At 42.9% G+C, this 24,569-nt stretch overlaps 1 protein-coding gene across 2 annotated transcripts in view; it reads left to right on the top strand.

Annotated features, from left to right (window-relative positions):
• LOC135897922 (endothelin-converting enzyme 2-like) overlaps nt 1-24,569 on the top strand; it is a 152,413-nt gene that overhangs the window by 22,979 nt on the left and 104,865 nt on the right. For both annotated transcript variants that reach the window (XM_065426609.2, XM_065426611.2), the window contains exons 2-3: nt 7,481-7,555; nt 17,855-17,977. In XM_065426609.2, coding sequence (XP_065282681.1) covers nt 7,481-7,555; nt 17,855-17,977 — 198 coding nt within the window. The remainder of the gene's footprint in view (nt 1-7,480; nt 7,556-17,854; nt 17,978-24,569) is intronic.

Raw genomic sequence — 24,569 nt, 5'->3', positions numbered from 1 at the left:
TGCTGACCTATCATATCAAAAACTGTTGTACCATTTCATTTTTTTGTAGCTCATTGCAAAGCCAACTATGTAAGAATTAGGCATGCAATCTATTATTGAAAAGATCTGTGCTGGAAATATCGCAACGATAGCGGCGAGCAAGGCGGGCAACGTATGATTGAAGTAATCTGTGCCTGAAATATTCTCACACAGTAGTGACGGTGAAAAATGATGCAGACTCGATCGCAACGATAGCTGCGAGCAATCTCGGCAATAGTCGAAAATCTCATCTGCAGGTCAGGCACATCGGTTTGCATTACATCTGTTGTCGAAGATTCCAGCGTATTTACTGGTGCCCGAGCACCTTCCAGAAACTACTACACAATTTGTGACGCGTATGCAATCAGATTGTACAAAGTTCGTCGACAACCAGACAACCGACCACACCATCGATAACATTCGCGAAACTTCGTATAAATTCAGGTGCATCCTGCGCCGAGCGATAACGTTTAACATTTTTTAGCCGGTGAAATACGACCATCGGATACAGATAAAGTATCCGTGTCAATATACTTATGCTTGTTGGTGCCAAGGAGGATGTATCCTCCTTGGTTGGTGCATGAAAGAAACATGACAAAGTGGGTTCTGAGAAAATCAGCAAAAAGAAATGAAACACCTGTATCACTCACAAAGAAAAATTTAGAATAGCTAAATTTTATGTAATTCGTAGCTTGTTTCCTTCCGATTCTTGATTATGTCAAATCTTGCCCATGAAGCACCTCATTTATTATTCTAGGTTGTTTTGATGCATCAACACCGCATCAGGAGGCCTTCACATTGAGTGCATTACTGGAACACATTTTCACCGTGTAAAGGCCATGTTCTATTGTAACTGGTTTCAACTTGTCAAGTTTGTCTTTTTGGACATTAATGAAATGACATACCATCAGATCGTTCAAGCTTGAGAATTGGAGTGTTTTAATAGGGGTCTTTCGTTGCCCTTTGTAAAGTCGAAACTATTGAAGTGCTTATTCGAATGCAGGGGCAGCTCATTTGCATAATACAAGAAATATATATTTCTAAACAGGTTATTTTCACAATTTATGCACTTTGTCACCACAAAAATTATATCAGTTTATTGTTTTCAGCCTGCTATGTTGCTTTGACTGAGAAACATATTCCATTTGCTCTGTGAGGCACGCAATAATTGCTGTGGCATATTTTATTGCACAACACTGCATACAGTAGCCAACCATTATTAAAACTCATAAGAAATTATTACCACAATGCATATAATCAGGCACATAGCATATTATTACACTTTCTCAATTCATGCCTTTTTTTTAATGGCACAGAAGCTACAGCACTGAAAAATAATGTACTAGTACTGACTTAAAAAGCACGATTTTATACTACGTTATTAACCAATCATTCAACTATTTATTATAGCGCCCAGGAACAGCTAGAGAGCCTACGTACTGGTGCACTTAACGAGCAATACATGAGACATAATGTACAGAAAACATGAATGTGGTAGACGTAAAAATGCAAGGTACAGAAACAAATAGAGAAAAATTAAAACGAGGGAGAGTAAAAGGGGTTAATCATACTTGATTATCTGCAGATACACAAAACACAGGAAATGAACTATGAAGTATGTCAATATAGGCACAGTTCTTATTATGTGTTTCGGAGTCAAGTCATATATAGCACAGTCTTGCAACAAGGCCTCGCACAGAATTTGGAATGCTGCCTGGTATACTGTTGTGGCACGAACAAATTCATATTATCGAGAAGCTTTAGGAAATGTATAATGTTGTGAACCTTCAAATATATACAGGAACAAAAGGTGGGATTAATTGAGTCTTGAAGCTAGAGGTGCGAGTTGAGGTATACTGTATTTGAGAAGGCTCAACTGTGGTCACCCGAATCGCAAAAGTGGTGCTTGAAGATAGATATCAATTTATTTTGGATGCGTTAATGAGACCTGAATTAGATTTACACGTTGCACCCCCTCCTACAGAGGCATACTCTAGTAGTGGAAGGCACACAGCAGAATTTCAGAAACACAACATGTGAGTGGAAATCACGCAATATACGGCATGCAATTCCAAGAGCGTGAAGGGTGCGTTGTGTAATTATCTATGTGAAGAGAAGCTTAGCATTTTGCCAAAGTACACGCTAAGATCCTTCATTTCATCGGCCCTGAGGAGTGGAGCATCCCATAGGGTATATGAAAATTTCACAAGGTGTATTTTCCGCATATAACTTAATGCCATAGTATTAGAAGCATTTAAGAGTACCTATTGTTTCTGTACCAGTTTGAGAGCGAAAAAATGTATTTTTAGAGGTTGACGCAGTGGTGAACACTGTTGACAGTCTCAAATAGTTTTAAGTTGTCGGCACACAAAGCCATGCTGTTTATTTATTAAAATGCTCTTAGCACTAAGAGAAAGCAAGGAATCCAATGCCAATTCAAACACCTTTGACGCACTGCAGAGGATAGATATAGGCCGGCAGTTAGTAACTGCACATCTAGCACCCTATTTGTGCACAGGCAATGTCCATGCTACCTTCCGAGTGCTAGAAAACGTACTAGACTTTAGGAAGCTATTGAAGATGCTTGTGAGAACTGGGAACAAGTATGCTTCCATACGTCTCAACCCTTTCAGATGCCACTATATCCCGTTGATTGAAAACTTGCTTTCACCCAATTTCGTGCATTTTCAGAATCGTAGAATTTTCAGAATCGTGTACAGCTGCAGAAAAGGTTAAGAATTTTCAATTGTTTAACAAGTTTTGTCAACAAGTTTACAAAATTTCGACTCCATGCGAAAACTTACTACAGGAACATCAAATATGAGAACATGTACTATTTCGTGTTTTGAAAAGCTTAAAAAGCACTTATCCAGCCACTTGAAAATTAGGCCTAGTACGTGAAATTGTGAAAAACAGTGAAAGAAGTGAACCCGCTACATACAACATACTGACAGAGTAAAAACACCCAGCCATCTACCTTTCCGCTCATTTTGCTAAAGCATTCTGCACATTATTCAAAATTGCAGCACAGTTCCAATAATAAGTGTTTCAAGATGTATGAAACACATTTTAAATACCATTGCTTTCATCAGTGCTTTTGCTGTCGATGCACTCTGATGCTGTGCACAATTGTGTAGACGGTGTCTCAGAGGGTTAAGCTCTGCGGAAGAAATACCATCAGCACCACAAGAAAGGGAAGGTTTGAGGCACTTCATGCACTTGAAAACAAGGTTTTCATTGACTGATAGCGTACACACTCATGAAGACGTATATCTTTGGCACTCTTTTTAGAAGAGTATGAGTGCACGAAGCTCCAGAAATATGTTTAATTATGTGTCCCGCTTGCTTCAACACAATGAATGTCGTCGTAGTGATGATAATAGTAATAATAATGATAATAATAGTGGTAACATGGCACTCTAGACTAAATGAAAGGCTGATGCCTCTATGTTAGAGCGTCTGACAGCCAGTCATCTAGAGCAGGAATTTGCAGGGTGCAGAAGACACCCCCTTCCCCTCCACGTGCACACACATGCACACACGACACGGCACACACGCAAACAGTCGATGGGTGCACAGCACACAGAAGTGCCATTTCAGTCTGGTTGCAAGGAAGGGGAGTCCAAATGGCCGGGGGGAGAAAGCTCTGTATGCCAGATATAATCATGGAGTTGTAGTGTTGGGCCATACAGGCTCAGGCTGTGCTGACCACTTGTTCAGAAGTACTGAAGAAGAAAGATGAGTGCTGTCCAGAGAGCCATCAAGCACCCTCCAGAATAGACTAGTGCAATGTTGCACTGGTATTGCAGTGTGTGCCATTTGAGGGGTTTGAGGCAATCCTAGTAGGCTGGCATGAGCTTGTGATAACCGAAAAGACGGAAGTAGAGGGTGCGTGTTGTCTGGCTCCGAACAATCTTAAATTTGTTAGCGTTGCGAGTTTGGTACGGGGACTATACTGATGAGCAGTACTTAAGTCGTGACAGAATGATGAAGTGTAGAGTGCTCGGAAAACCTCAGGTCATCAGGGAAGGGAGGCACGGGACACAAACCCAAGAATGGGCCGATGCTTAGATACAGTGCTGGTGGCATATGCAGGAAAGTGGAGAGAAGGGCTGAATGTTACACCCGGAATGGTAAGGGCCCAAACAGTCTTTATAGGGCTGCCTGTGAGGAAGGTTGGACACACATCAGTTTTGTTGTGGCTAATACTCATGGCAGCACTTCTTGCAGTGCCATTACAAAGTTTGTTATTGTAGGCCCAGTCATTCACCTTTACAAAATGTATTTATTTCAAGCACTTATACTGTGCATCAGCATAATGTTGGTGGGAAAATATTAACTTGTTAATCAAACACATTCTGCGCAGATGCATTAGTAACTTAGTTTTGAGTAGATCTTTATCCTGACTACAATTTATAGTATCACAGCAAGAAACATTTTAGTAGAAGCTGAAGGTATTTGAGCAGTTAAAGCATACCGACTGCACAAAGCACTCATGACACCATTTCACCTTCCCCACAATGCGCTCACACCATCTACACCTCCATAAACAAAAAGTGAGATAAAAAATCTATTACAGTTTCATTGACTCAGTACTTGCTGCTTCCGAAGCAGGCATCGAAGCAATCCTGGTATACGCTGCTACATGCATAGGTCTTGCATGATGCAGGTCCTGCTAGCACTGCACTCGGTCCACTTGTTGCAAACAGATAATTTCTTCTTGCAGTGCTCAAGTATAAGGACACACTGACTCAAACATGACTGCGCTGTCACGTGTGCTTCAGTCCGTCAGTGTTCTTGAGTGCTGCATGAGCAATTTATCCCCAACTAGCCCAAAAGATCCATGCGCTTGAAAGAAGGGAGTGAAGGAGTACAGTGAACTTGTACTGAACTGGCTTCACATGACGAATAGAAGAGCGCACTGTCAGCTGGAACTGGCGGCGTGGCTGATGATGTACATACTTCCCATTGTTCGGCTCGTAGTGTCTTTCGCTTTCGAAAGCTATCTTTGCCACTGGAAACAGTGCAGAGCCTGCCCATTAAACTTCAGTCACCTGAAACCACACGAAACACGTTGCAGTTGACCACCCGAAGTTCCACACGATTCATTCACCACATCACACACCACACGAACTCAGAAGTGCTGGCCTCAGTGCGATCGTCTGCTGAAACAGCTGACCGAATCACGATTGCCGCAACGTCTGTGCTTGTTGTATGTGTATTTTGTTGTGCCCAAAACGAATGGAAACATAAAGGCGTGACGACGACGACATGTCGAGGATCAGGTCACGAAGTTAGAATGACGACGATGAAATGACCACGACAGCATCACAATAGTAGTGTGACAACGAATGCATGACGACTGTATGGCGATAGGCGTGAAGAGAGTCGGGTGACAAAACTGGAATGATGGCGCTGCTACGACTGCGACGGCACCATGAGTATGGGTACAACACCGAGGTCGACGGCCACACCCTGGCCCGCCAGTGTCACGGACTTGACCAAACCTCCATGGCTCCCGTTGCCAGTCCGATGGTGACGCTACGACCTTCTTGGCCCAGAGCTACGTCAATAATGCCAGCTCAGCGCCGCTTCTCTCCCGATCACAGCTCGGGTCACGCACCTTGAGGGCTCGTGCCGTTCGGACCGATGCGTGCACATGGTCCTGTTCCTTTCTTTCTGCGCTGCATGCCTCTTACATATGACATGGGTCCCCTTTTCAGGAGTTATTTTTCCAAAAAACTGCCTTCTGTCGGTCTTCTTGGGGGCAAATTTGACACTCCCGTTGTGACTTCGGTGCTTTTAAAGTGAAAGCTTTACTGGCTGCAAACTTGCAATTTCGCAGTGGCCGTGCTCCAAGGAGGCACATGACGTCGCACCGCGTTCCTCGTCACACCACTTCTCTACTCTTGTGTCCTGTCTGCACGCCTCACCTCTTTTTTGCATAATGAAATATGTGCACCATGCCCCGCATATTTTACCGAGGATACCGTGGGAGAAAACTAAATGGCATGTATAACGCATAAAAATTGGTAGAAAGCGACTGTTCAGTAATTGTTTTCAGAGCACATAAGCAACCTACACCAATGCAAATTTTCAGTAAACGTCACCAAAAAGTGGCCTTCATTTTTTCAAAATACGTAATATCTGCTGTTTTTCTCTCCTGCCGGGAAACACGTACTAGTGTGGCTCTTATTTAGAAACAGCCTGAAACTAAAATTGTCAAAGTCAAAAGTGACGCCTGCCTTTAGAAAAAATTGAAGTCAGTGTCGCATTGGGATTGAAATGGCTCTGCACATTAGACCCAGGTCATTCGCAGGAACATATCTACGATAAGTTGGGATAACAATGAAATTGGACAGTTATACCTGTAAGAGGTTGATTAGATTTTTTATGACGATAAGATACTGAGACTGCAACGCTATGTAGGCTGTCTCTGAACAAAGATAAATAGTTCCAGCATTTGATAATCTAATGATTTCATGCCGTAAGGCGTACAGGTGCGGCTGATTATACTTTATCCTTACCTCACCCTTGCCCGTAGGTTAAATGTAGCAAGCTTAGTCGAATGCGGATATTGCAGTAAAAAAAAACGGCATGATGCAAGTTACGCAAGCTGACATTTGTCACGGGGGCAACAGCCCAGCGCTAGGCGTTCTCCGCAATGTGAGCGTGTATGGTGAATCTCGCGCATTGTCCACTACAGGACGTCCCGAGAAGGCACAAAAGACAATCATCGCTGCTGTCCAACCATAGGATGCGTAGTAAGGAAGAGCATTACTTATGTGGTGGCTCTGCCCTTCCCTTATGACTCCTATCTCTTTCTCTCTCTCTATTAAGAAAGAAAATTTCGCTTCAGCTGTACTTTTGTTGGACTTTCCAGTATGCAGCCGAAAGTGGCCGCTTTCTAAAGTGGGTGGGAGCGGGTCAAATGACGTACTTTGCCTCCCCCACACTTTGGCAGTTGGGGGTGTCAAATGCCCCTCTTTCAAGTGTCATGTGCCCCCATGGTGCCTCATAATCAGATCATGGTTTTGGCACACAAAACCCCAGAATTTAATCTCTCTGAACCTGTACATGCGGGACCAGCGTAATCACTATATATATATATATATATATATATATATATATATATATATATATATATATATATATATATATATATATATATATATATCATGAACGGAATACTCGTGCATTTATCAACAAGAACAATAATATTGTTATTATATGCCAAAGGCGCAGGAGTAAATTGGGCAAATTTATACGATTTTATTAACCGTTTCATGAAAGGTTAACTTCACATACATTCCAACGTGTCCATTGGACCTGCGTAATTTTTAACGCCTTGCATGGTTCGCTTTTATATTTACGTGACACATAACGTGCACACATTATGCCAGGATGTGATGGCTCTTTCTCGAGCAGTTGATGAGTGTGGCGCCATTTTGCATCTTTGCAGCTGCACCCGTCGGGGTTCACGTTCCCTTCGTACGAGTACTACGCCGACGGCAAGCCCGACACCCTTGCCGGCAAGGTAAACCCTTTCCTTCTTGCTTTCTGTCACTGGCCATGCTCTCTGGGCCACACCTCATCTGTTCTGCATGCGTGCGTGAAGGGGTCTGCGAAAGTCAAGTCCTATATACTGAAATCAGTCAGTGAATGTCAACTCTTTTTTTGCTGCGGAATTATTTTCCCCGCGCTCTTTATGCAAAACTCCTGTAGTCAGTTTTGAACGACTGCTGCAGAAGGACAATGGTACGACAACGACAGCGGCACAACAACGGCAAGACGACCACACTTTACCAGCATCTAAAGCAGTCGAGTTTTTTGCACGAACGGCTGCTCGATTGCGCGTGCCCGCCATGAACTGCCAAGTGCGAAAGTTGAGCTGCTCTTTGGGAGTATGGCGAGGAGGTGGGGCCGCGGTGATGATAAAAAACATTTGTATGTAAGGTTGGCTCAAAAGCCGGTTACATGAATCAGGAAAGAGGCTGGCGTATTCAGAGCCATCCTCAGCGTTAGAGCGCGCCCAGAGTCCGTCAACTACACACCCCGGTGTTGAGCGGGGCGCCGCAACTCCGCTCCGTGTTGCCCCACTGAGCCACTGCTGAGAGGCGGGCCACTTTCGTGTTTGGGCTGTGCGTTTAGCCGTATCTTCATATACAGTGCTACCCATGTCTTCGACTACTTTCGTAGGTCGACACAATGATCATTTATTGGCATCACCTTTGAAATGGAGCTAGCCTGCTTGAGCTAATCAGGTATGTTATGCATGCTTCTCATTCTAGCATTTTTGTATAGCTCTCAATACTTTTTTCTCTTCCTCAAGATTTCCCTATGTACCTTGTACCACTGCCTATGCCTGTAAGGGATCCGGTCATATGAATCTCTTCCCTCTTATTTTTCTCCCAATACTTTAAACGTCTCCTGCTTATATCGACTGCTGATCGGTTGATGCATCCGTCCACATTTAAGTTCAAGCTCTTCTGGAAGTTGTACATTATGTACTGGTCTCGCTGGCTCAATCTCTTCGCATTCAATTAGGATGTGCTGAGTGGTGTCCGGACCTTTGCTGAAGCATACACAGGTATCATCTAGTTCCGAATATTTGCTCCGGTATGTTTTTGTCCTTAGACAACAAGCTTGAGCCTCAAATAGCAAGACGCTGCGCTTTGTGCTATCATACAAATTTTCCCTTCTAATATCTTTCTTCCCGTTCTTGTAAATATTCATAGAGGTTGTTTCCATTCTCTCCATCCAATTCGCTATCTTTGTTTCTGTTATTATTTTTTTTGGTGACTCACATGGTTGCAAACTTTGTCGACCTCCATGTCCACGCTTTTCAGATACAGATAGTTGGGTCGCCCATTCCGTGTTCCTGAGTATTTCTTCAAAACCAGTCATGGCACGTCCGTGAACAAACCGAAAAACTCGCTCGTTGGCGCAACGGCGCTAGTGCTGCCACAGCTCACGCGTTCCTTCCACAGTTGGCTCCGTTGCCGCCCATAGCTTATTCATTGGCAAGAGGAAACTAGCGTCATCACAATCACAGCTGTTGCCGCTCATCATTACAGCGTAGAATTGCATTTCTTTTGTCAACCTCCAAACGCAACTTGAACTTTATGATCAGCCACTTTGGATGGCTGCTCGATCCGGCCGATGACGATCAAACTCCAGTCCTCATCGTTGGCGATTTCTATGTGCACGTGTTGCGACCAGATGGCAATTGGCTGCCCTCGTTTATGCTCGAACGGTTCAGGCTACAGTGCTACACTGATCCCAAGGTGCCAGCAGCCACGAAACGCTCACACAAAGCTATAGTAACTTGCGTGAAATAATAAGCACCACCAAAATATTTATGTATCTCTGTGCTGTACATTTAGATATACCATCTTCATCCATTTTCACAGAATGGAATGGCTGTCCAATTATTATAATTTTTTTTCTCTTCGCTTCTCTGACTTCAAAAGAGGCCCAACTCGTGTCACCCCAGCTGCACTGCCTCATTTGGGGTTTTACCATGGTCTTATTTTACGGCACATATTTCAATCAACGCATTGTAGCCGGCATGTTCGCAAGGCATCCACATCAAACGAATTCTCAGGACACCACGAGTTTCGAGATATTGCCAGTCCATTTTGTCATGTGTCCGACGAAATGGACTGGCATTCCAGTTCCTTTCTGTGCTTCAGTGAGTATAAAAAACCCGTTTTCTTACAAAAGTAAGTGTAACAACAGTGCGTTCTTACTGCAACTTTGACGGCACATATCTCGAAACCAGTGCCATCCTCAGAATTCGTTCCAAATCAATATGCCTTGCAAACTCACTAGCTACAGTTTGTAGATTGAAATATGTGCCATGAAGTTATTAATGAAAAAATTCTCAGTTCCGCCCAAAAGGTGACGCACCTATTGCGATAGCAAATTAGTAGATAGCTGTACGAAGTAAGGATAGTACTTTTATCGGCCGTATAAACTTGGAAACATTCGCTTACTAACTAAATTAACAATGATAGAATATGATAGAATATTACAATTCTATTAACTCAAAATTTCTTAAATATACCAAAGCCGTTAATTCAGTTATACTAACAAAACTTTTTCAGCAGTCACTGGATACATCTACTCAAACTAGCCAATGGAAAATCGGGAAGGTGATCCCACTGTGTAAATGAGGTAACAAAAAATATGAGCTAATTATTGCCCCATCTCACTCTCAAGCACTTGCTGTAAATTGCTCAAACGTATAATTTTCAAACATCTTGTTAACTTCCTGGAATCTAATGCATTTTTCACACCAGCTCAGCATGGTTTTAGAAAAACATTTTCACGTAAAATTCAGCTTGGAATCTTTACACACAAATTGCATCGTATTCTCGATCGTTCGTCATTTCCAGATTGCATTTTTTTAGACTTCGCTAAACCATTTGATAAAGTCTGCCATAAACTTCTACTTTATAAACTAAGTGAGCTGAACCTTGACACTAACATCCTGAAGTGGATTGAATGCTTCCTATCTAATCGCTCTCAATTTGTAACTGCAAGCGGCCATAACTCCCCACTTCTAAGTGTAACTTCTGGTGTACCTCAAGCTTCAGTACTCTGTCCTCTTTTGTTTCTCATTTATATTAATGACCTCCTGTCATCACTATCATCTAGCATTCAGTTATTTGCTGATGATTGAGTTATCTATCGTGAAATAACTAATGCAGAGGATGCTAACCATCTTCAGTCTGATCTAATTAGTGTAGCTAACTGGTGCAAACATTGGCTAATGGAACTAAACATTTAAAAAATTTAAAGTGATTCATGTATCCCGATTAACTAATAGCATGCATACATATTACCTAAATAATGTTCCCTTGGAATTAGTTCTCTTGTAAATGCCTAGGTGGGCATATCTCTGTTAATTTATCTTAAAATGATCATAGCGACTACGTAATCCGCAATGCTAGCCGCATGCTTGGCTACCTACGCCGCAACTTTTCAATTGCCCCTTCAACCCTAAAAATGCTTCTTTATACTATCCTTATATGTGTGAAACTTGAATATGCATGCGCTGTTTGGGATCCTGCCATCGACAAACTAATTAATTCATTAGAACTCATGCAAAATAATTCAGTTCGTTTCATCTTAACTAATTACAACAGAACTGCAAGTATGTCTGCCGTGAAAACCAACCTTGCACTTACCCCGCTTTCTCCTCGACATAAAATCGTACGTTTAGTCTCTTCATAAATTATACCATCATTCAACACTCCGCACTGATTTTCCACAATACGTATCGCATCAAATCGACCACTGTTATAAAGTTAGTCTTGATTCATGTAACACTGAAACTTTTTTGAAGTCATTTTTCCTGCTGTCATCGATGGAATGGAACCATGTTCCTGGTGAAGTCATATCCATTTGATAACCAATGATTTTGAGCAGTTCTAGCTAACATTGTCTAATTGAAGCAGTTTTTTTTTTTGTTCTTTACTGTATGGTTGTAACCAAAGTACTTTTGTATGGACCGCATTGCTATGTTAATTTGCAACCAATTTATCATGACATTGTTTGTTAACCCTAGCTAAAACTGTATAATCAGAAGCCTTTGTACTTAGATGTCCTAACTGCTTATATTTGTTTCTTTTCCCATTTGCTGTAACCCACTCCCCTCTTTAATGTCTTCGGGCCTCAGGGTAATAAAAAATAAAATAGAAAATAATATAAATTCAGATGAAAAGCACACTAAGAGGACATTAGACTTGATACAAGCGAAAAAGTTTGTAGATTGTGAATGCAATGTAATCTACATACAAGATCCCACTTTCATGTGGCAAGGCCTACGGCGGCCAAGTGGGACATTGTCTCAGTGATACTAGGTTTAGAGAGCACCGATACATGTGCCAGCAGGCAGCCACATCTCGCAATCTCGCCATGCACTACAGGATGTGCAAATGCACACCAAACTTCCAGAAGACAACAGTCGTCTCTAATGAAAAATAAAAATTGACAAAAGAAATTTGAGAAGCTACGGAGGTAGAAGAAAAAGACAACTTTGTGGACGTGTCTTCAGTCATGCTCACTGATCCCAAAACCACATATGCACGTGAGGCATGCATACTTGGGAAATCTTAACAAATACCAAGCAAGTAATGTGAGGATGTGACCAGACAGGATTTGTTAATTTCCTCCCTCACTTTGTTCAAGCAGCAACAATGTATTGTTGTGTTCATTTATATACGTGATCTGATGTGATAATAAACCAGTGGGTAGTTTGTACTTCCTTCTCTCAGTTTGCGTCTTTGTTCCCAGTCAGTGTCCATTTTCTTCCCATTAGTGTGGGCTGTACATAGCGCAATGACAATGAACGTACGCCAACTAGCCCAATTCATCGCTCTGTTAAACGTTTGTAAAGGAACTTCGAGCCCAAATGTAAGTGCAAGAGTGGACATTACAGCATAGTACATGGACATGTTTTATGTGCTTGTGATGCCAGGTGACTTTGTTTAAGAATTTTTCACTGACAAATTTCCCTAGCTGCGTATGCCTCTCCAAGGCCCCAAAGAGCAGTAAGCAACTGATTGAAAGAACATTTTCTATGCAGTTGAAGAAAAGCGCAGCATCTCTTCCAATTTACTGAGAACATACAGGTGACTAACAGCCTTCACAAGCGTCATCAACCGTTGTTCCCGACAGCAACTCTACGAACTGCAGCGATTTAAAAGCTGAGATGATGGTATAGAATGAGGTTGCTCAGGCTCACCTGTTGGAGATTCTTCTTGTTTTCAAGTTTGCTGAGCGACCTTCCTTTTTTGTTTCCTCCCTCATCATCGTCATTTCATCAGCTGAATTCAGCAGTGTGAAAAGCATTGTCCTTTCAGAGCTGAAGCTTGGGAAAAAGCTTTCAATTGGTAGCTGAAAATGTTTTGGAGCAAAGCTGTATGCCTCTACTGTCCAAGAAAATTTTCATGCCGTTGTGGTAAGCAAAGAACTCCCTATACATGGGCCAATCCCGGAGATAGTGCAATGCCGGGCCGACCCGCGGCAGAGGTGAAGCAGGCATTAAACACTCCCCATACATGGGATGATCCCGGAGATAGTGCAATGCCGGCCCGACCCGCAGCAGAGGTCAAGCAGGCGTTAAGCACTCCCCATACGTGGGCCAATCCCGAAGATAGTGCAATACCGTCCCGACCTGCAGCGGAGGTGAAGCAAGCATTAAGCACTCCCCATATGTGAGCCGATCCCGAAGATAGTGCAATGCCGGGCCGACCAGCAGGGGAAGTGCAGTTCGCCATTAAGGGGCCCACATACACAGTTTCGCTCGTCATTCTTCTTCACAGAGTGGAAGGGCACTGAGATTTTTTAACTTTTCTTTACTAGAGCATTGTACATATGGATGAAGAAACTCATGCAATTACAGTGCTTACGGGAAAGCAAGGAATAATACATACTCATAAAATGCATAACTTTATTGTTTCGTATGTTCATCATATTGTTAAAAGGCTTTTTTTTTTAATGGGAAGCATTTCTGTACTTAGTCAAAGCCAAGGTCAAACGCGAGGCTGTCCAAGGAGTCGCCGATGCACACGGAGTCGCCATGTGCCTGCTCGCACACTTGGCACTTCCTGCTCTCACCGATACAAACGTGCGCACCGTAAATAAGCAAGGCTCAGATGCGCTAGCTGTGCTATTCTATGTGTAGGCCTCTACTTGGAGATACAAAATGGTTGAAAGTATCAAGCAAGAGAGGAGAAATACCACAGATGTATGTGATGCGTATCGAAGAGGCACAACAGAAGGCAAAGCGACTGGCCGTCGTGATATGCGCTACCACGGAGCTTGAGCAACAAGAGAAGTGCCGTGCGGCTAAAGAACAGCAGCACGCCAAGCGAGCAACCGTAGAACAGGCCACCAAGACCAAGCGGCACCGTTTGGAGGACCGCCACTTGCAGGACGCAGATGCATACTTTCAAAAGCACTTTGTTGAAGACAAATTTGGGGCAGCACGTAGCATCCGTGGCCACCTCTGGTTCTCGTCGTACGTCATCAGGGTGTTGTGGCCCATGCATGTGGCCATCCTCAAGCGAGCGTTTCACTGAGAAGACATTAGTTTGTTCGGTCTTTGTGCCACATGCAGGGCACAGAAATTCTTTGCATTTAATCAGGTACTCATCAACAGTGATTTCTGCCGTAATATTTTTCTGCACATTTTGAAACTTTCTAGATCTGTTTTTCACATGCCGGGTGAATCTGTATAGATAGCCACCATAAAAGCCCTTGTTCTAGCATATGTTCTCTTAAAACAATCGTCTGAATTGCCAGCTGGAAGCACAGTTGTGGTTTTATGGCATCACATCAAGGCTTATTTTCCTAGAACATACATGAGTAACCTTGATTCAAAAGGTCGTATCACGATACTGTCTAGCGAAAATGAAAACACATGTTAGCTCGGCTAGGGAAAGGCATTCAAGCAGCCACTTACAGCCAAAAAAAAACAGATGCCTCTTACAACATTACCACATCAATGTTCCCAGCTCGGAGGTGCTCAAATCCACAGCATAGAGCATAGGCGTGATGCCCGCACAATATTAAAATTCCCCTAGTGACCCTAATGCCACACCTTTGAATTAATTTGCAAAAACTGTTATATTGAATACAAAAACTATGAAAGGTCGGTGGATTTGGCAGTTCCAATCTTTGTAAATAGACGCCGCCATACAAACATTCGCACCGAGTGCTTTCCGCTTGTCGTCACGCAGCGTCACAAAGTCGAACGAGTGACACCGTCCCCATCTGTGTGCTACATTGATTTGTGTTAAAATGCGTGGGACAGTTGAATGGGCTTGCCTAGGTATTTGGCTAGTTTAAATTACAGCTTCGAGCTTCATTAGCCACTTGTTATCAGGGTCTAATCTAATTTGGTACCGACTGCTAAATTTGGTCACTGATTTACCATGGGGAATATGTTATGATGCCCATTAATGTGCACCCATATCAGTTGCAAAAACGCCTTGCTCAGCACAAACAGTCCACAACCAGCTTTTTTAAAAGAAGAATGCATTTTACAAGTTAGTTTGCTTGTGCACTTTCTCCTAAAAATATATACGCCAATCCAGAGGGACCATAATGATTGGCCCCCACTTTCCGTACCATCTGTAGCAGAAAGCACGCAACATTGGCGAGTATTTGCTCTCGTTTGGAGGCCTGTTCACACACCTCTCACATTCTTACACTGTGGTTACACTAAGGCACTGGAACTCTTACAGTGACTGTGCTTGACACATTACAAGCTTGGAAAGCCACAGGGTGCCATAAACCAACAGTTTAAGTGTTCACATTCTAAATGTTAAGACATATTGCCACATCCTATATGGTCGCCGCGGGTGTGTGCCAGGCAATGCGTGAAAATTCCGCAATAGACCATCAGTAGTAGGCACAAAGGTCCAGAAAACGTCGCACGGCCTTTTTATCTGATGGCATTGGGAAATTAGCAACGGAAGACATTTTATCAGGGTCAGGTTGGACACCTTCACAACTAACAACGTGACCGAGAAGTTTTTCAAAACCAAAATGGCACTTTACAGGTTTTAAAGTTAGACCAGCAGAGCATATTGCTTCAAAGACAGTCGTTAGTCTCCGTAAGTGTTCCTCGAAGGTGACGGAGAAAACAATCACGTCGTGAAGGTACACCAGGCAGGTTTGCCATTTGAGGCCTGAGAGTACCGCGCCCATTAGTCGTTGAAACGTTGCTGGCGCAGAACACAAACTGAAGGGAAGCACCTGAAATTCATAATGTCTGTCGGGCGTTAAAAAAGCGGTCTTCTCACGGTCTCTCTCATCAATTTCTATTTACCAGTAGCCGCTTTTCAAGTTCATCTATGAAAAGTAATGTGCATTTCGTAGACTGTCCAGTAAATATACAATACGCAGTAGTGGATAAACGTCTTTCTTTGTGATCTGTTAGTTTTCAATTGTTGACACAGAAGCACAGGCTACCGTCCTTCTTTTTCACCAATACGACAGGCGATGCCCAAGGACTCTTAGATGGCCGAATAACCCCGTCCTCAAGCATCATCTTCACTTGCGTTTGTATTGCCTCGTGCTCTTTTGGTGCTACACGATAAGGATTCTGCCGAATCGGTCTGGCGTCGGCTTCGGTGACAATACGGTGCTTAGTGAGCGGCGTCTGGCTGACTCGTGACGTGGACGAGAAGCAGCTCTTAAACTCATCGATGAGCTCAAGAAGGCTGTTACGTTAGACGGGCGGTAAGGTGGGACTGATATCAACCACAGGGGCAGGCATAGCCACGGTGGATGTCGCGTGCTCCACTGAGAGGCAGTCCTGTATTGAGGTAAATTCGTCGAAGTAAGCAACAGCCGTGCCTTTAACACTGTGTCGCGTTCCCTGGTAAAATTCGTCAGCAGGAGTTCAGCATGTCCGTCATGTATGTTAATTACGGCCCTGGCTGTGGAAACCCCTTGACTCAGTACCAGTGCATCAATGTGTTCAGCGATGCCAGTCCCGGTGTTCAAGTTGTCGCAGATTACCGGTACGAGGGAACAGCTTCGCAGCAGAAGCGTGCCGGCAGCGGCGGTGATACGTATGCGAGGTCGCTGGTGTTCAACAGGGTCAACGTCACCTGAGCTCGTAGAAAATGTAACGGCGAGGTCACAAACATTAATCACTGCACCATACTCTCCCAAGAACTTCCTTCTGAACGATATCAGCAGCAGAAGCCACCACTGGTGCCATGGGACTCTGGTGCCATGGGAATAAGACTCTGGCAGACATGATGAGTAAGTACATCGACGTCGACCACAAGAACTGGGACGAGATTTTACCATATGTTACATCTGCATATAACACGGCTCGTCGAGAGACAACACACCTGTCACCTTTCAACCTCGCTTACGGACGCGAAGTGACAGCAATGTTGGACACAATGCTGCCACACGAGCGCGGTGATGACGAGACTCGTGCCGAGGAGCTTACGCAACGCGTAGAGGAAGCCAGGCAGCTTGTGCGTTTGCGAATCGAAGAACGGGAATACAATGCCAGACACAACAATCTTAGGCATAGACCCGTCACATACAACGTTGGTGACCAGGTGTTGGTCTGGACTCCTATTCGTCGATGGGGGATGTCTGAGAAGCTCCAGCGAAGATACTTCGGGCTGTTTGCAGTTCTGCTCCGCATCAGTGATGTGAATTATGAAGTTGTTCCCGACAGTCATAACTGCCCCAAACGCGGCAGCATCTGCCTGAGGTTGTGCACGTGCTTCGTATAAAGCCATACTTTTCCTCATGACCTCAACTTTGCACCGTCTGTGCACTGCCTTCGGAGGTTGGTGTATAGGAACGATACCTTTTTTTTTTTTTCCAAAGGAGGGGCAAATGCCACATCCTATATGGTCGCCGTGGGTATGTGCCAGGCGATGAAAACGACACTGATGTAGCGCACGGGTAGAAAAACAGAGACGACAACGTCGTGTTGACTGCTCTAATAAAGTGCCTTTATACGTCCTCTACACCGGCTTTCCCGTCTCTTACTAGGCTGCGACAGTATTGTTAAGTTAAATTCAGATTATGTCCTGTGCCAGTGATTCACGGTACAACGAATGTCCTAATGACATCTAAGAAAAAGCCTGGCTGGGGTATTCGTAGAATATCTGTTGGTGGTTTACTTGGAAAGTTTTCGGGATTTTATGTCGTAAAAAGACAAGGCACCCTTGGCTCTTCTGTCGTGGGGCCCAAGTTATTGAGTACTGCCAGATGTCAAGGAGGGCAGAGTAGTACTCTCGATCGGAGAACATCTGACAGCCAACCCTTTCCCCTCGTGCAGGTGCTGGGCAGCTACAGGGAGCTGATCGAGCATGTTTCAAGCCACCTGCGGGATGGCCCACCCACCTTGGCAAACTCTGTCCTGGCCGACACCATCATCAACTATGAGCGGCGACTGCTCGAGGTTTGCTACCATTTTTACTCATTGCTGTTCCAGCTACAAACTTATTAGATAAGCAAGAGGTGAAATTTTCCCATGTTTGGTTGGCAGAAGGCTCTGTTGTCTTTCTGTCAGTTTGTATTGTGTAACTGCACATGATTGTGCTCCCATTACTTATTCTTGATATTCTTTGTGCAACTAAAATACCTGGTCTTACTCTTGCATAATAGGCAGCCCATTATTTTCTTATACAGTGTCATAGTAGTAGCATTATGTACAGGCGTAAGTTTTGTTTGCTTCAACTTTCTCATTTGTAGATGTGCGAATATTCCAGATCTCAGATAAGAATTCAGTACTTCTATTTTGATTTGATGACTACGATGTTTTCAACAACTGCATGAGTTCAGTGGTAGGTAATTCAGTTCTTCATGTAACAGTGCATTCTCCGAATATTTGTTTGTTTATTTATTTATTTATTTATTTATTTATTTATTTATTTATTTATTTATTTATTTATTTATTGTTACATGCTACAGCTCTGTAAGAGCTACTGCAGCAGTGTGTGCAAGTGAGACTCTAGGGCCCAATAACAGCACATGCATTTAAGCAAGGAGAGTACGGTACTCAAGCCTCAACAAAATTTTTAAGTTTGCAATAGTACGATGAAAAATGGGAAGAGCAACTCAAAACTAGAAGATTGGGTCAAGCATATTCTGAACGGAAGCTATTATATTCAAAGAAAAAGGACACATCGTGAGAGTTTAATTATGTGACACGATTTTTTGGGTGTGCGAACATAGTAAATTTTTATGCTGAATCGAATAGGGCCACAAGTGAGTCAAATTTAATCGAATATTGAATAGTTTTCGAATAATGAACAGCCATTTTCACAATAATTAAAAAGGAATCTTCACATCCTAGTATTCATAATGTTAGCAAGTTTTTGTCATTACATTGTGCTTTATGAAGCATTGATTATCACAAACACAAATTTAGCAAGAGGAACCACTTTGTTTGCACACACAGGGCTCTACGGAAAGAACAAATGATTGCTGTGTAGCCCTTAAAAGGTCTGGCTCCCTGAGCGATGCAGCCTGCTCCACTACTTAAGTTGCCATGTACAATTTATTTACGTGTTAATTTATTTACCCCCATTGTTCGCACATTACAGATGGGCGAGGCATATTACAGACCAAAATTAGAACAGTTCATACAATAGTAATGTGCATGAACAATTGACTGATTTATACAAAAATGTACAGCTGCAATAAAATGACAAAAAACAACCCAAGAAATGTTGCAGTATCATCATCACAGTTGATGTTCTGAAAAATTATAAAACTATTGAAAAAATATTCGTCTTTTCAGATAATGATTTTAAATCCAAAGGCTGAATGGAACAGGACACTATTCTATTCATTATTCAAAAGTTTCTGATATATGCACGTCCCTAAAGATTTGGATGATGTGGTTCAGTAATTAGCACACTTACATAATAGTAAGACAATGTCATGGACCATAATATCGTTTGTAGTGAGCGCTGCTTTGAAATGCCCCTGTGGCGTACCAAGCATGCCACGGTACAGATGTTCACAAGGTGTGGCTGAACAATCGTGCAAGGGATGTCTACAGAACCTGTTCAGCAAATCTTAAAGGCATCCACGGAGTAGCATTTTGTCACTGCCCGGCCACATGGCAGCGAATGGTTCTGTTACTACTGCTTCAACTCAGATCACTTGCTCCTCAGCATCATTAGGGATGTACTATCTGTCATATGTTAAGTTTAAACAAAATTAAGGTATAGTAAAATGAAATTAGTTAAGTTTTACTTCCAAATGGCTGTGCGATGTGCCTCATGGGCTGGAGTATTTAATGCGCAGTACTGTGACCTGGTGGTGAGCGAAGAAATTGGCTGGATAGTATACAAGTCGCAGCTCTCTGCATTAAGTTACGCTGTCATTGGGCTGTACAGCCAGTCTCATGAAGCCAGTTCTGGCTTTGTTTGTGTTCAGGCTGAATTTCTTACTTTATTTGGGTGTTTACTAGCAGAAAAGGCAACTTCATTAACTGACAGCACACTATGTCTCATCTCATCGAAAATGAATCCCGTGCTTCGCTTAATTGTACAAAAAGCTCGCGCGCAAATTCCATTTAGTCTCTAAAACCTAAGGTAGCAGTGTGGTTTTTTTTGTGCATTTATTTAATAACTGTGCACGGACAGAATTTTTGATGGCGAATTGGCACAGGTAATTAAAGGAAGGGTCATAAAGCAGTAGAAACTACTACAGAACATGTTGCTGAAAGGATAAGCGAAACAAGATCGACTGGTCTACTAGTTGTACAAACAGCCAGCAGCTACAGAACGAAGCTAGAGGGCTGTAAATAAAAAGTGTTTAAAGATCTGTTGTTGAGTTATATGTTGCTGGTAAACAAATGAATACATACATAAACATGTGTACATGCCTCTTTATTTTCAATTAATACAACAATGCAGATATTGGGCCAGCCAGAGCCTCAAGGCTTGAAATGTTGTGCTTGGCATACAGAAGAGAACCACTATTCACTTAATGAAGTTCATCTAAGAATAAAATAAAACAGTGCATTACAAAAAAAGAAAGGAAAGAAAGACATGAATACATAATGAAAATCATGTCATGTCCAAAGGCAATAAGAATCATCTGTGGACACATAGTTAAGAAACATTTTAAGCTAGAACTTGAATTGAAGGTAAAAAATGCTGAGGTTTAGCAGATTGCAAATATTGGGCACATGATATTTACATACGCAATTCCCATATTGTGTTAAACAATGCGATTTTCTGTAACATTCCATTGGTCGGAGGCAGTGGGCTTGAACGTACAGTGTTTTGGACAGACTCGTCCAAAAGTGTTTTAAGGCAACAACTTTGGTGAGCAGAGAATCAAAATATGGGAGCATCCAATAATTAAACATGTTGCCATGTTGCTTGAGTGCTGATCATATGGAATGATTGTCAACAAGGAACATAATGTAGGGCTTATTCTTGATAACAAACAAACGGAACAGTTGTGGCTGCATCGTTCCCTCTCGATGGTCTGCGTCTCAATGCCAAGGCTAGGGAGACACAATCGTGCAATTTATTGATGGAAACTGCCTGGAAGTCGCCGCATAAGCATGTCTGTGTCCAGTAGTTCAACAGCAGCCAGCAACGACACATAGCAGAAAAACTGCTCAGATTGAGTCTCGGTAATGCTATTGCAGCTTATTTATTCTTTAATAGTTTTATTACTTTATTACATTGTTGTTAGTTCTGTGTTGATGCACATTAAGTGAACAGCAACCTGCCATTGCAGCTTGACGTATGACTTGAGCGATACATGCTTGAGTGTGGCAGTGCAGCGAAACTTTGTCCAAAACTTCTTGTGTGCAGTGCACGCATTTGGCCCAGAATGCTTTGCTCTTTTGGTGGTGGTAAGGCATGCTATACAAAGCCTCCCATTCACGAAATTCTCCAAAATTTTCGCCACACCACCACTCGGACAAGTAGACATAGCGCGGGCGCCTTGCGTTCCCTAGCAGGGCCTCAGATTTTGTACTGCCCAAACCAATAAGCATGGCATGGAGAGCGCTGTTGACCAGGGTCTCTGCCGCACCATCTAGGCAATGCATCACGCCCACGTGGCCCTGTAATGCACCATCTGAAACCCTTGGACTTTGAAATTGTAGTAGCTGAGGTGTAATTAGTGCTGTAAACACAGACACAGGCCCGATCATGAAAGCCCGTCCTAGCACCACAGGTGGCCCCACAGGCAGCCTCATAGCCAAAGCCCCGACAATAATGGAAGGATGCGTCAGACAGCAATTTATTTGGTTGCAAGAAAAGATTGCACATTAGGTGTCGGAAATCTTATGTAAAAGCAGGAAACTGTTCATCTCAAGCATCTCCCACATTAGGTATACAGCAGCACTGGATTTTTGTTCGCTTCTAGCACTTGCTGCTGGGGCAAGACGTTAGTCTCTTGGCAACAAGTGCAAGTCTCCTAGATCTTGTTTCCTTAGTTCTCTAAAACAAGTCCGATATGGAACAATAGGATGTGTTAGCATAAAGTTATTTATTGAGTTCATCTCGGTTGTCATTTGCTGCCCCATTCATAGAAGAGATCCATGGCTGGCTTCATTTTAAGATCTTTGTGACCCATCTTATAACATGACGCAGTGAATTGGGTTATGGTAACAGAAGCAGCAGCCAGGCATAATTGCCGAAATTGAGGTCACAGAAGTGTGGAAGCCTTGCCCTCCAAAGTGAGTTTGAGTCAAGTTTTCAATAAGTGCAGCACCCATTCTTCAATCTTAGTGGTTTTCGCAGATTTCTCAAGTTCTTTCTTTTCTATCACAAGGTGTCCTCACTGCTTGTCTGCTGAGCCAGGTGGAAGTTGTCGTGGATCTTGCTTTCTTTATATTCACAAAGTTTTCATGCTGAAAAAATTTCAAGGAAAGAGTGGTCAGTTGCCTTACCCACCACCAATGCCATTCTTGCATTTAGTTTGAGTTCGGGCTTTCAGCGTGACCATGCCCTTCCGATGCAAAACAGATTCAGCTCAGTTCCAGCTCTAGTGCAAGTAGGAGGAGGCTGAGGTTAGTCGGGCTGGGCTTTCGGACAACTCCAAGCTCATTTCCCACTACTTCGAATAGTGTTCTTTACGTTGCTGCCCAGCCCCACCTTCTAATTAATGGAATCAGTGTGCACTGTGAAGAATGCCACAGCTGTCAGTGCACCCATGCATGTAATCTGCATAAGATAGCTTAACTTCTGTTCTTAAGTAGCTTACACAATGCTACAACACTGAGGATTTGATAGCTGCAACAAGCACTGGTAGTGTTGTCGTCTTGTGGTGCTTTCTTCAACCACATTGTGTTAGAAATGTTTTTTGTTGCATCATTGTTCTCGCAAAAGGGGAAAAAAGAAAACTAAGTCCAGTGTATGCAAATGATTGTTGCTGCCAACACTTTCTCACTAGCTTGGTGCCAGGGCTTTGCACCATGACCGTGCAGATATAAACCATTGGGAATGTAAAGTTATTCTTCTATTCATCGCACCATGTGGGTGAAGCAGCACTGAACAGGATGACAAAGCGAAAAGAACACAAGAATGACTAGTCACTAACTCACACAACTTTCCAAATTAGTGGAATACCACAGTACTTGCCATTGCTCAAACATAACTCTGCCAATGCACTTATGCACATGGAATAGAAAAAGATGTTTTTTGCTAAATATTCTCATGTGAATGTAGGAGTCATAAGTTCTTCGTGTCAGTGGAAAGCATTGGCAAGAAGAATAAACAACCATCTAGAAAGTGTTCTGGGGCAATCTTCTATACATGTGTTTTCAAACCTTCTTTTCAGAGACAGAATGCTTTGTCCAAGACCTGTATTTTGCACAAGTAATTCTTCTGATGGCACTTCTTTGTTTTCTGTGCTATCCCAGAGCAGAGTGGTTGCAGGGTGGTTGAAAGTTTCCACGTATATATACGTATGAGTATATGTATACATATATATATATACCGCATATGTATGTATTTATGTTTGTTTTCACGGGTTTCTGTTTGTACTCCTGTAGATCACGAGTATGTATCCACAACTGCTAAATTGCATGTATTGCAAGTTTGGTGGCAAACGGGACGTCAATAGGTTTCCTGCACGAAGTGTACAAACATTGTCTAACTGATCACAGGCAGAAGCTTACGCTGTAGCTTAAAGGCGGCGTCGTATAAATTCTTTCCAACCACAAAACAAGGCCACTTCCAAGGTCGCCTTTATTACGTGGGGCTCAGAACTATTGTTTGGTGGCCCGTCATGCCTCTGAGGATTTGCCTGTGAGCGAAATCTCTGTCAATGCACCCTCCTCACATCCGACGTCCCAGCCTAGTCCAGCGCATCAGTGCCAGTTCTGTCTCGTTCGCAAGTACTTCTCCGATTCATGAGACAGGCAGCCGAGACCGTGAACTGTTTGGTGTGCCTCCCTCCAGACGCGACTAGTGAATTTGCAGTAAGCGCTGAAAGTTTTTTCACTTTCTTATTTTCTTTTTTTTTTCACATTAAGTGGTGTTCAATTCCACTGAAAATATATAGTGAATTTAGCCAGGTTCATGGCTGCTTGCATACGGGATACTCCGAAACCACAATGTTAGAACCATTCAGAAATACTTTGCCGTGCCACCTGCCGTGATCATCAAAACCCGTACACCGTGGATAATTCAAGCAAGTTTTTAGGCATTTGAGATATACTAAATGGACTTAAACTGACTCTACCGACATGCCTCACGCTGACTTTCTAGTGAAAGCCCCCTCCCCCCCCCCCCCCCTAAAAAATATTACAGTGCTAAAGAACAAGAAAAAGTGATGAGAAGGTTTTCAGCAGCACGCAAACAATAAGCAAAAAAAATAACATAACGACAACAGTTGCAAAGTTCACATACAGATTTCCACCAAGTAAAAAAAAAATGTCGCAGTTTGCGTCCAGTTATTTCTTCTACATTTGCACTTATATTCATTTTCATGGGTTTCCGTTCCTACTCCTGTAGATCACAAGCATGTATTCGCAACTGTGAATGGTCGTCGGTATGCCTGTAGGGTTT

The sequence above is a fragment of the Dermacentor albipictus genome, chromosome 2 (genome assembly GCF_038994185.2).
Source record: "Dermacentor albipictus isolate Rhodes 1998 colony chromosome 2, USDA_Dalb.pri_finalv2, whole genome shotgun sequence".
Classification (NCBI taxonomy): Eukaryota; Metazoa; Arthropoda; class Arachnida; order Ixodida; family Ixodidae; genus Dermacentor; species Dermacentor albipictus.
The sequence above is the reverse complement of the archived record's forward strand: the minus strand, read 5'-3'. Positions and strand labels throughout refer to the sequence as shown.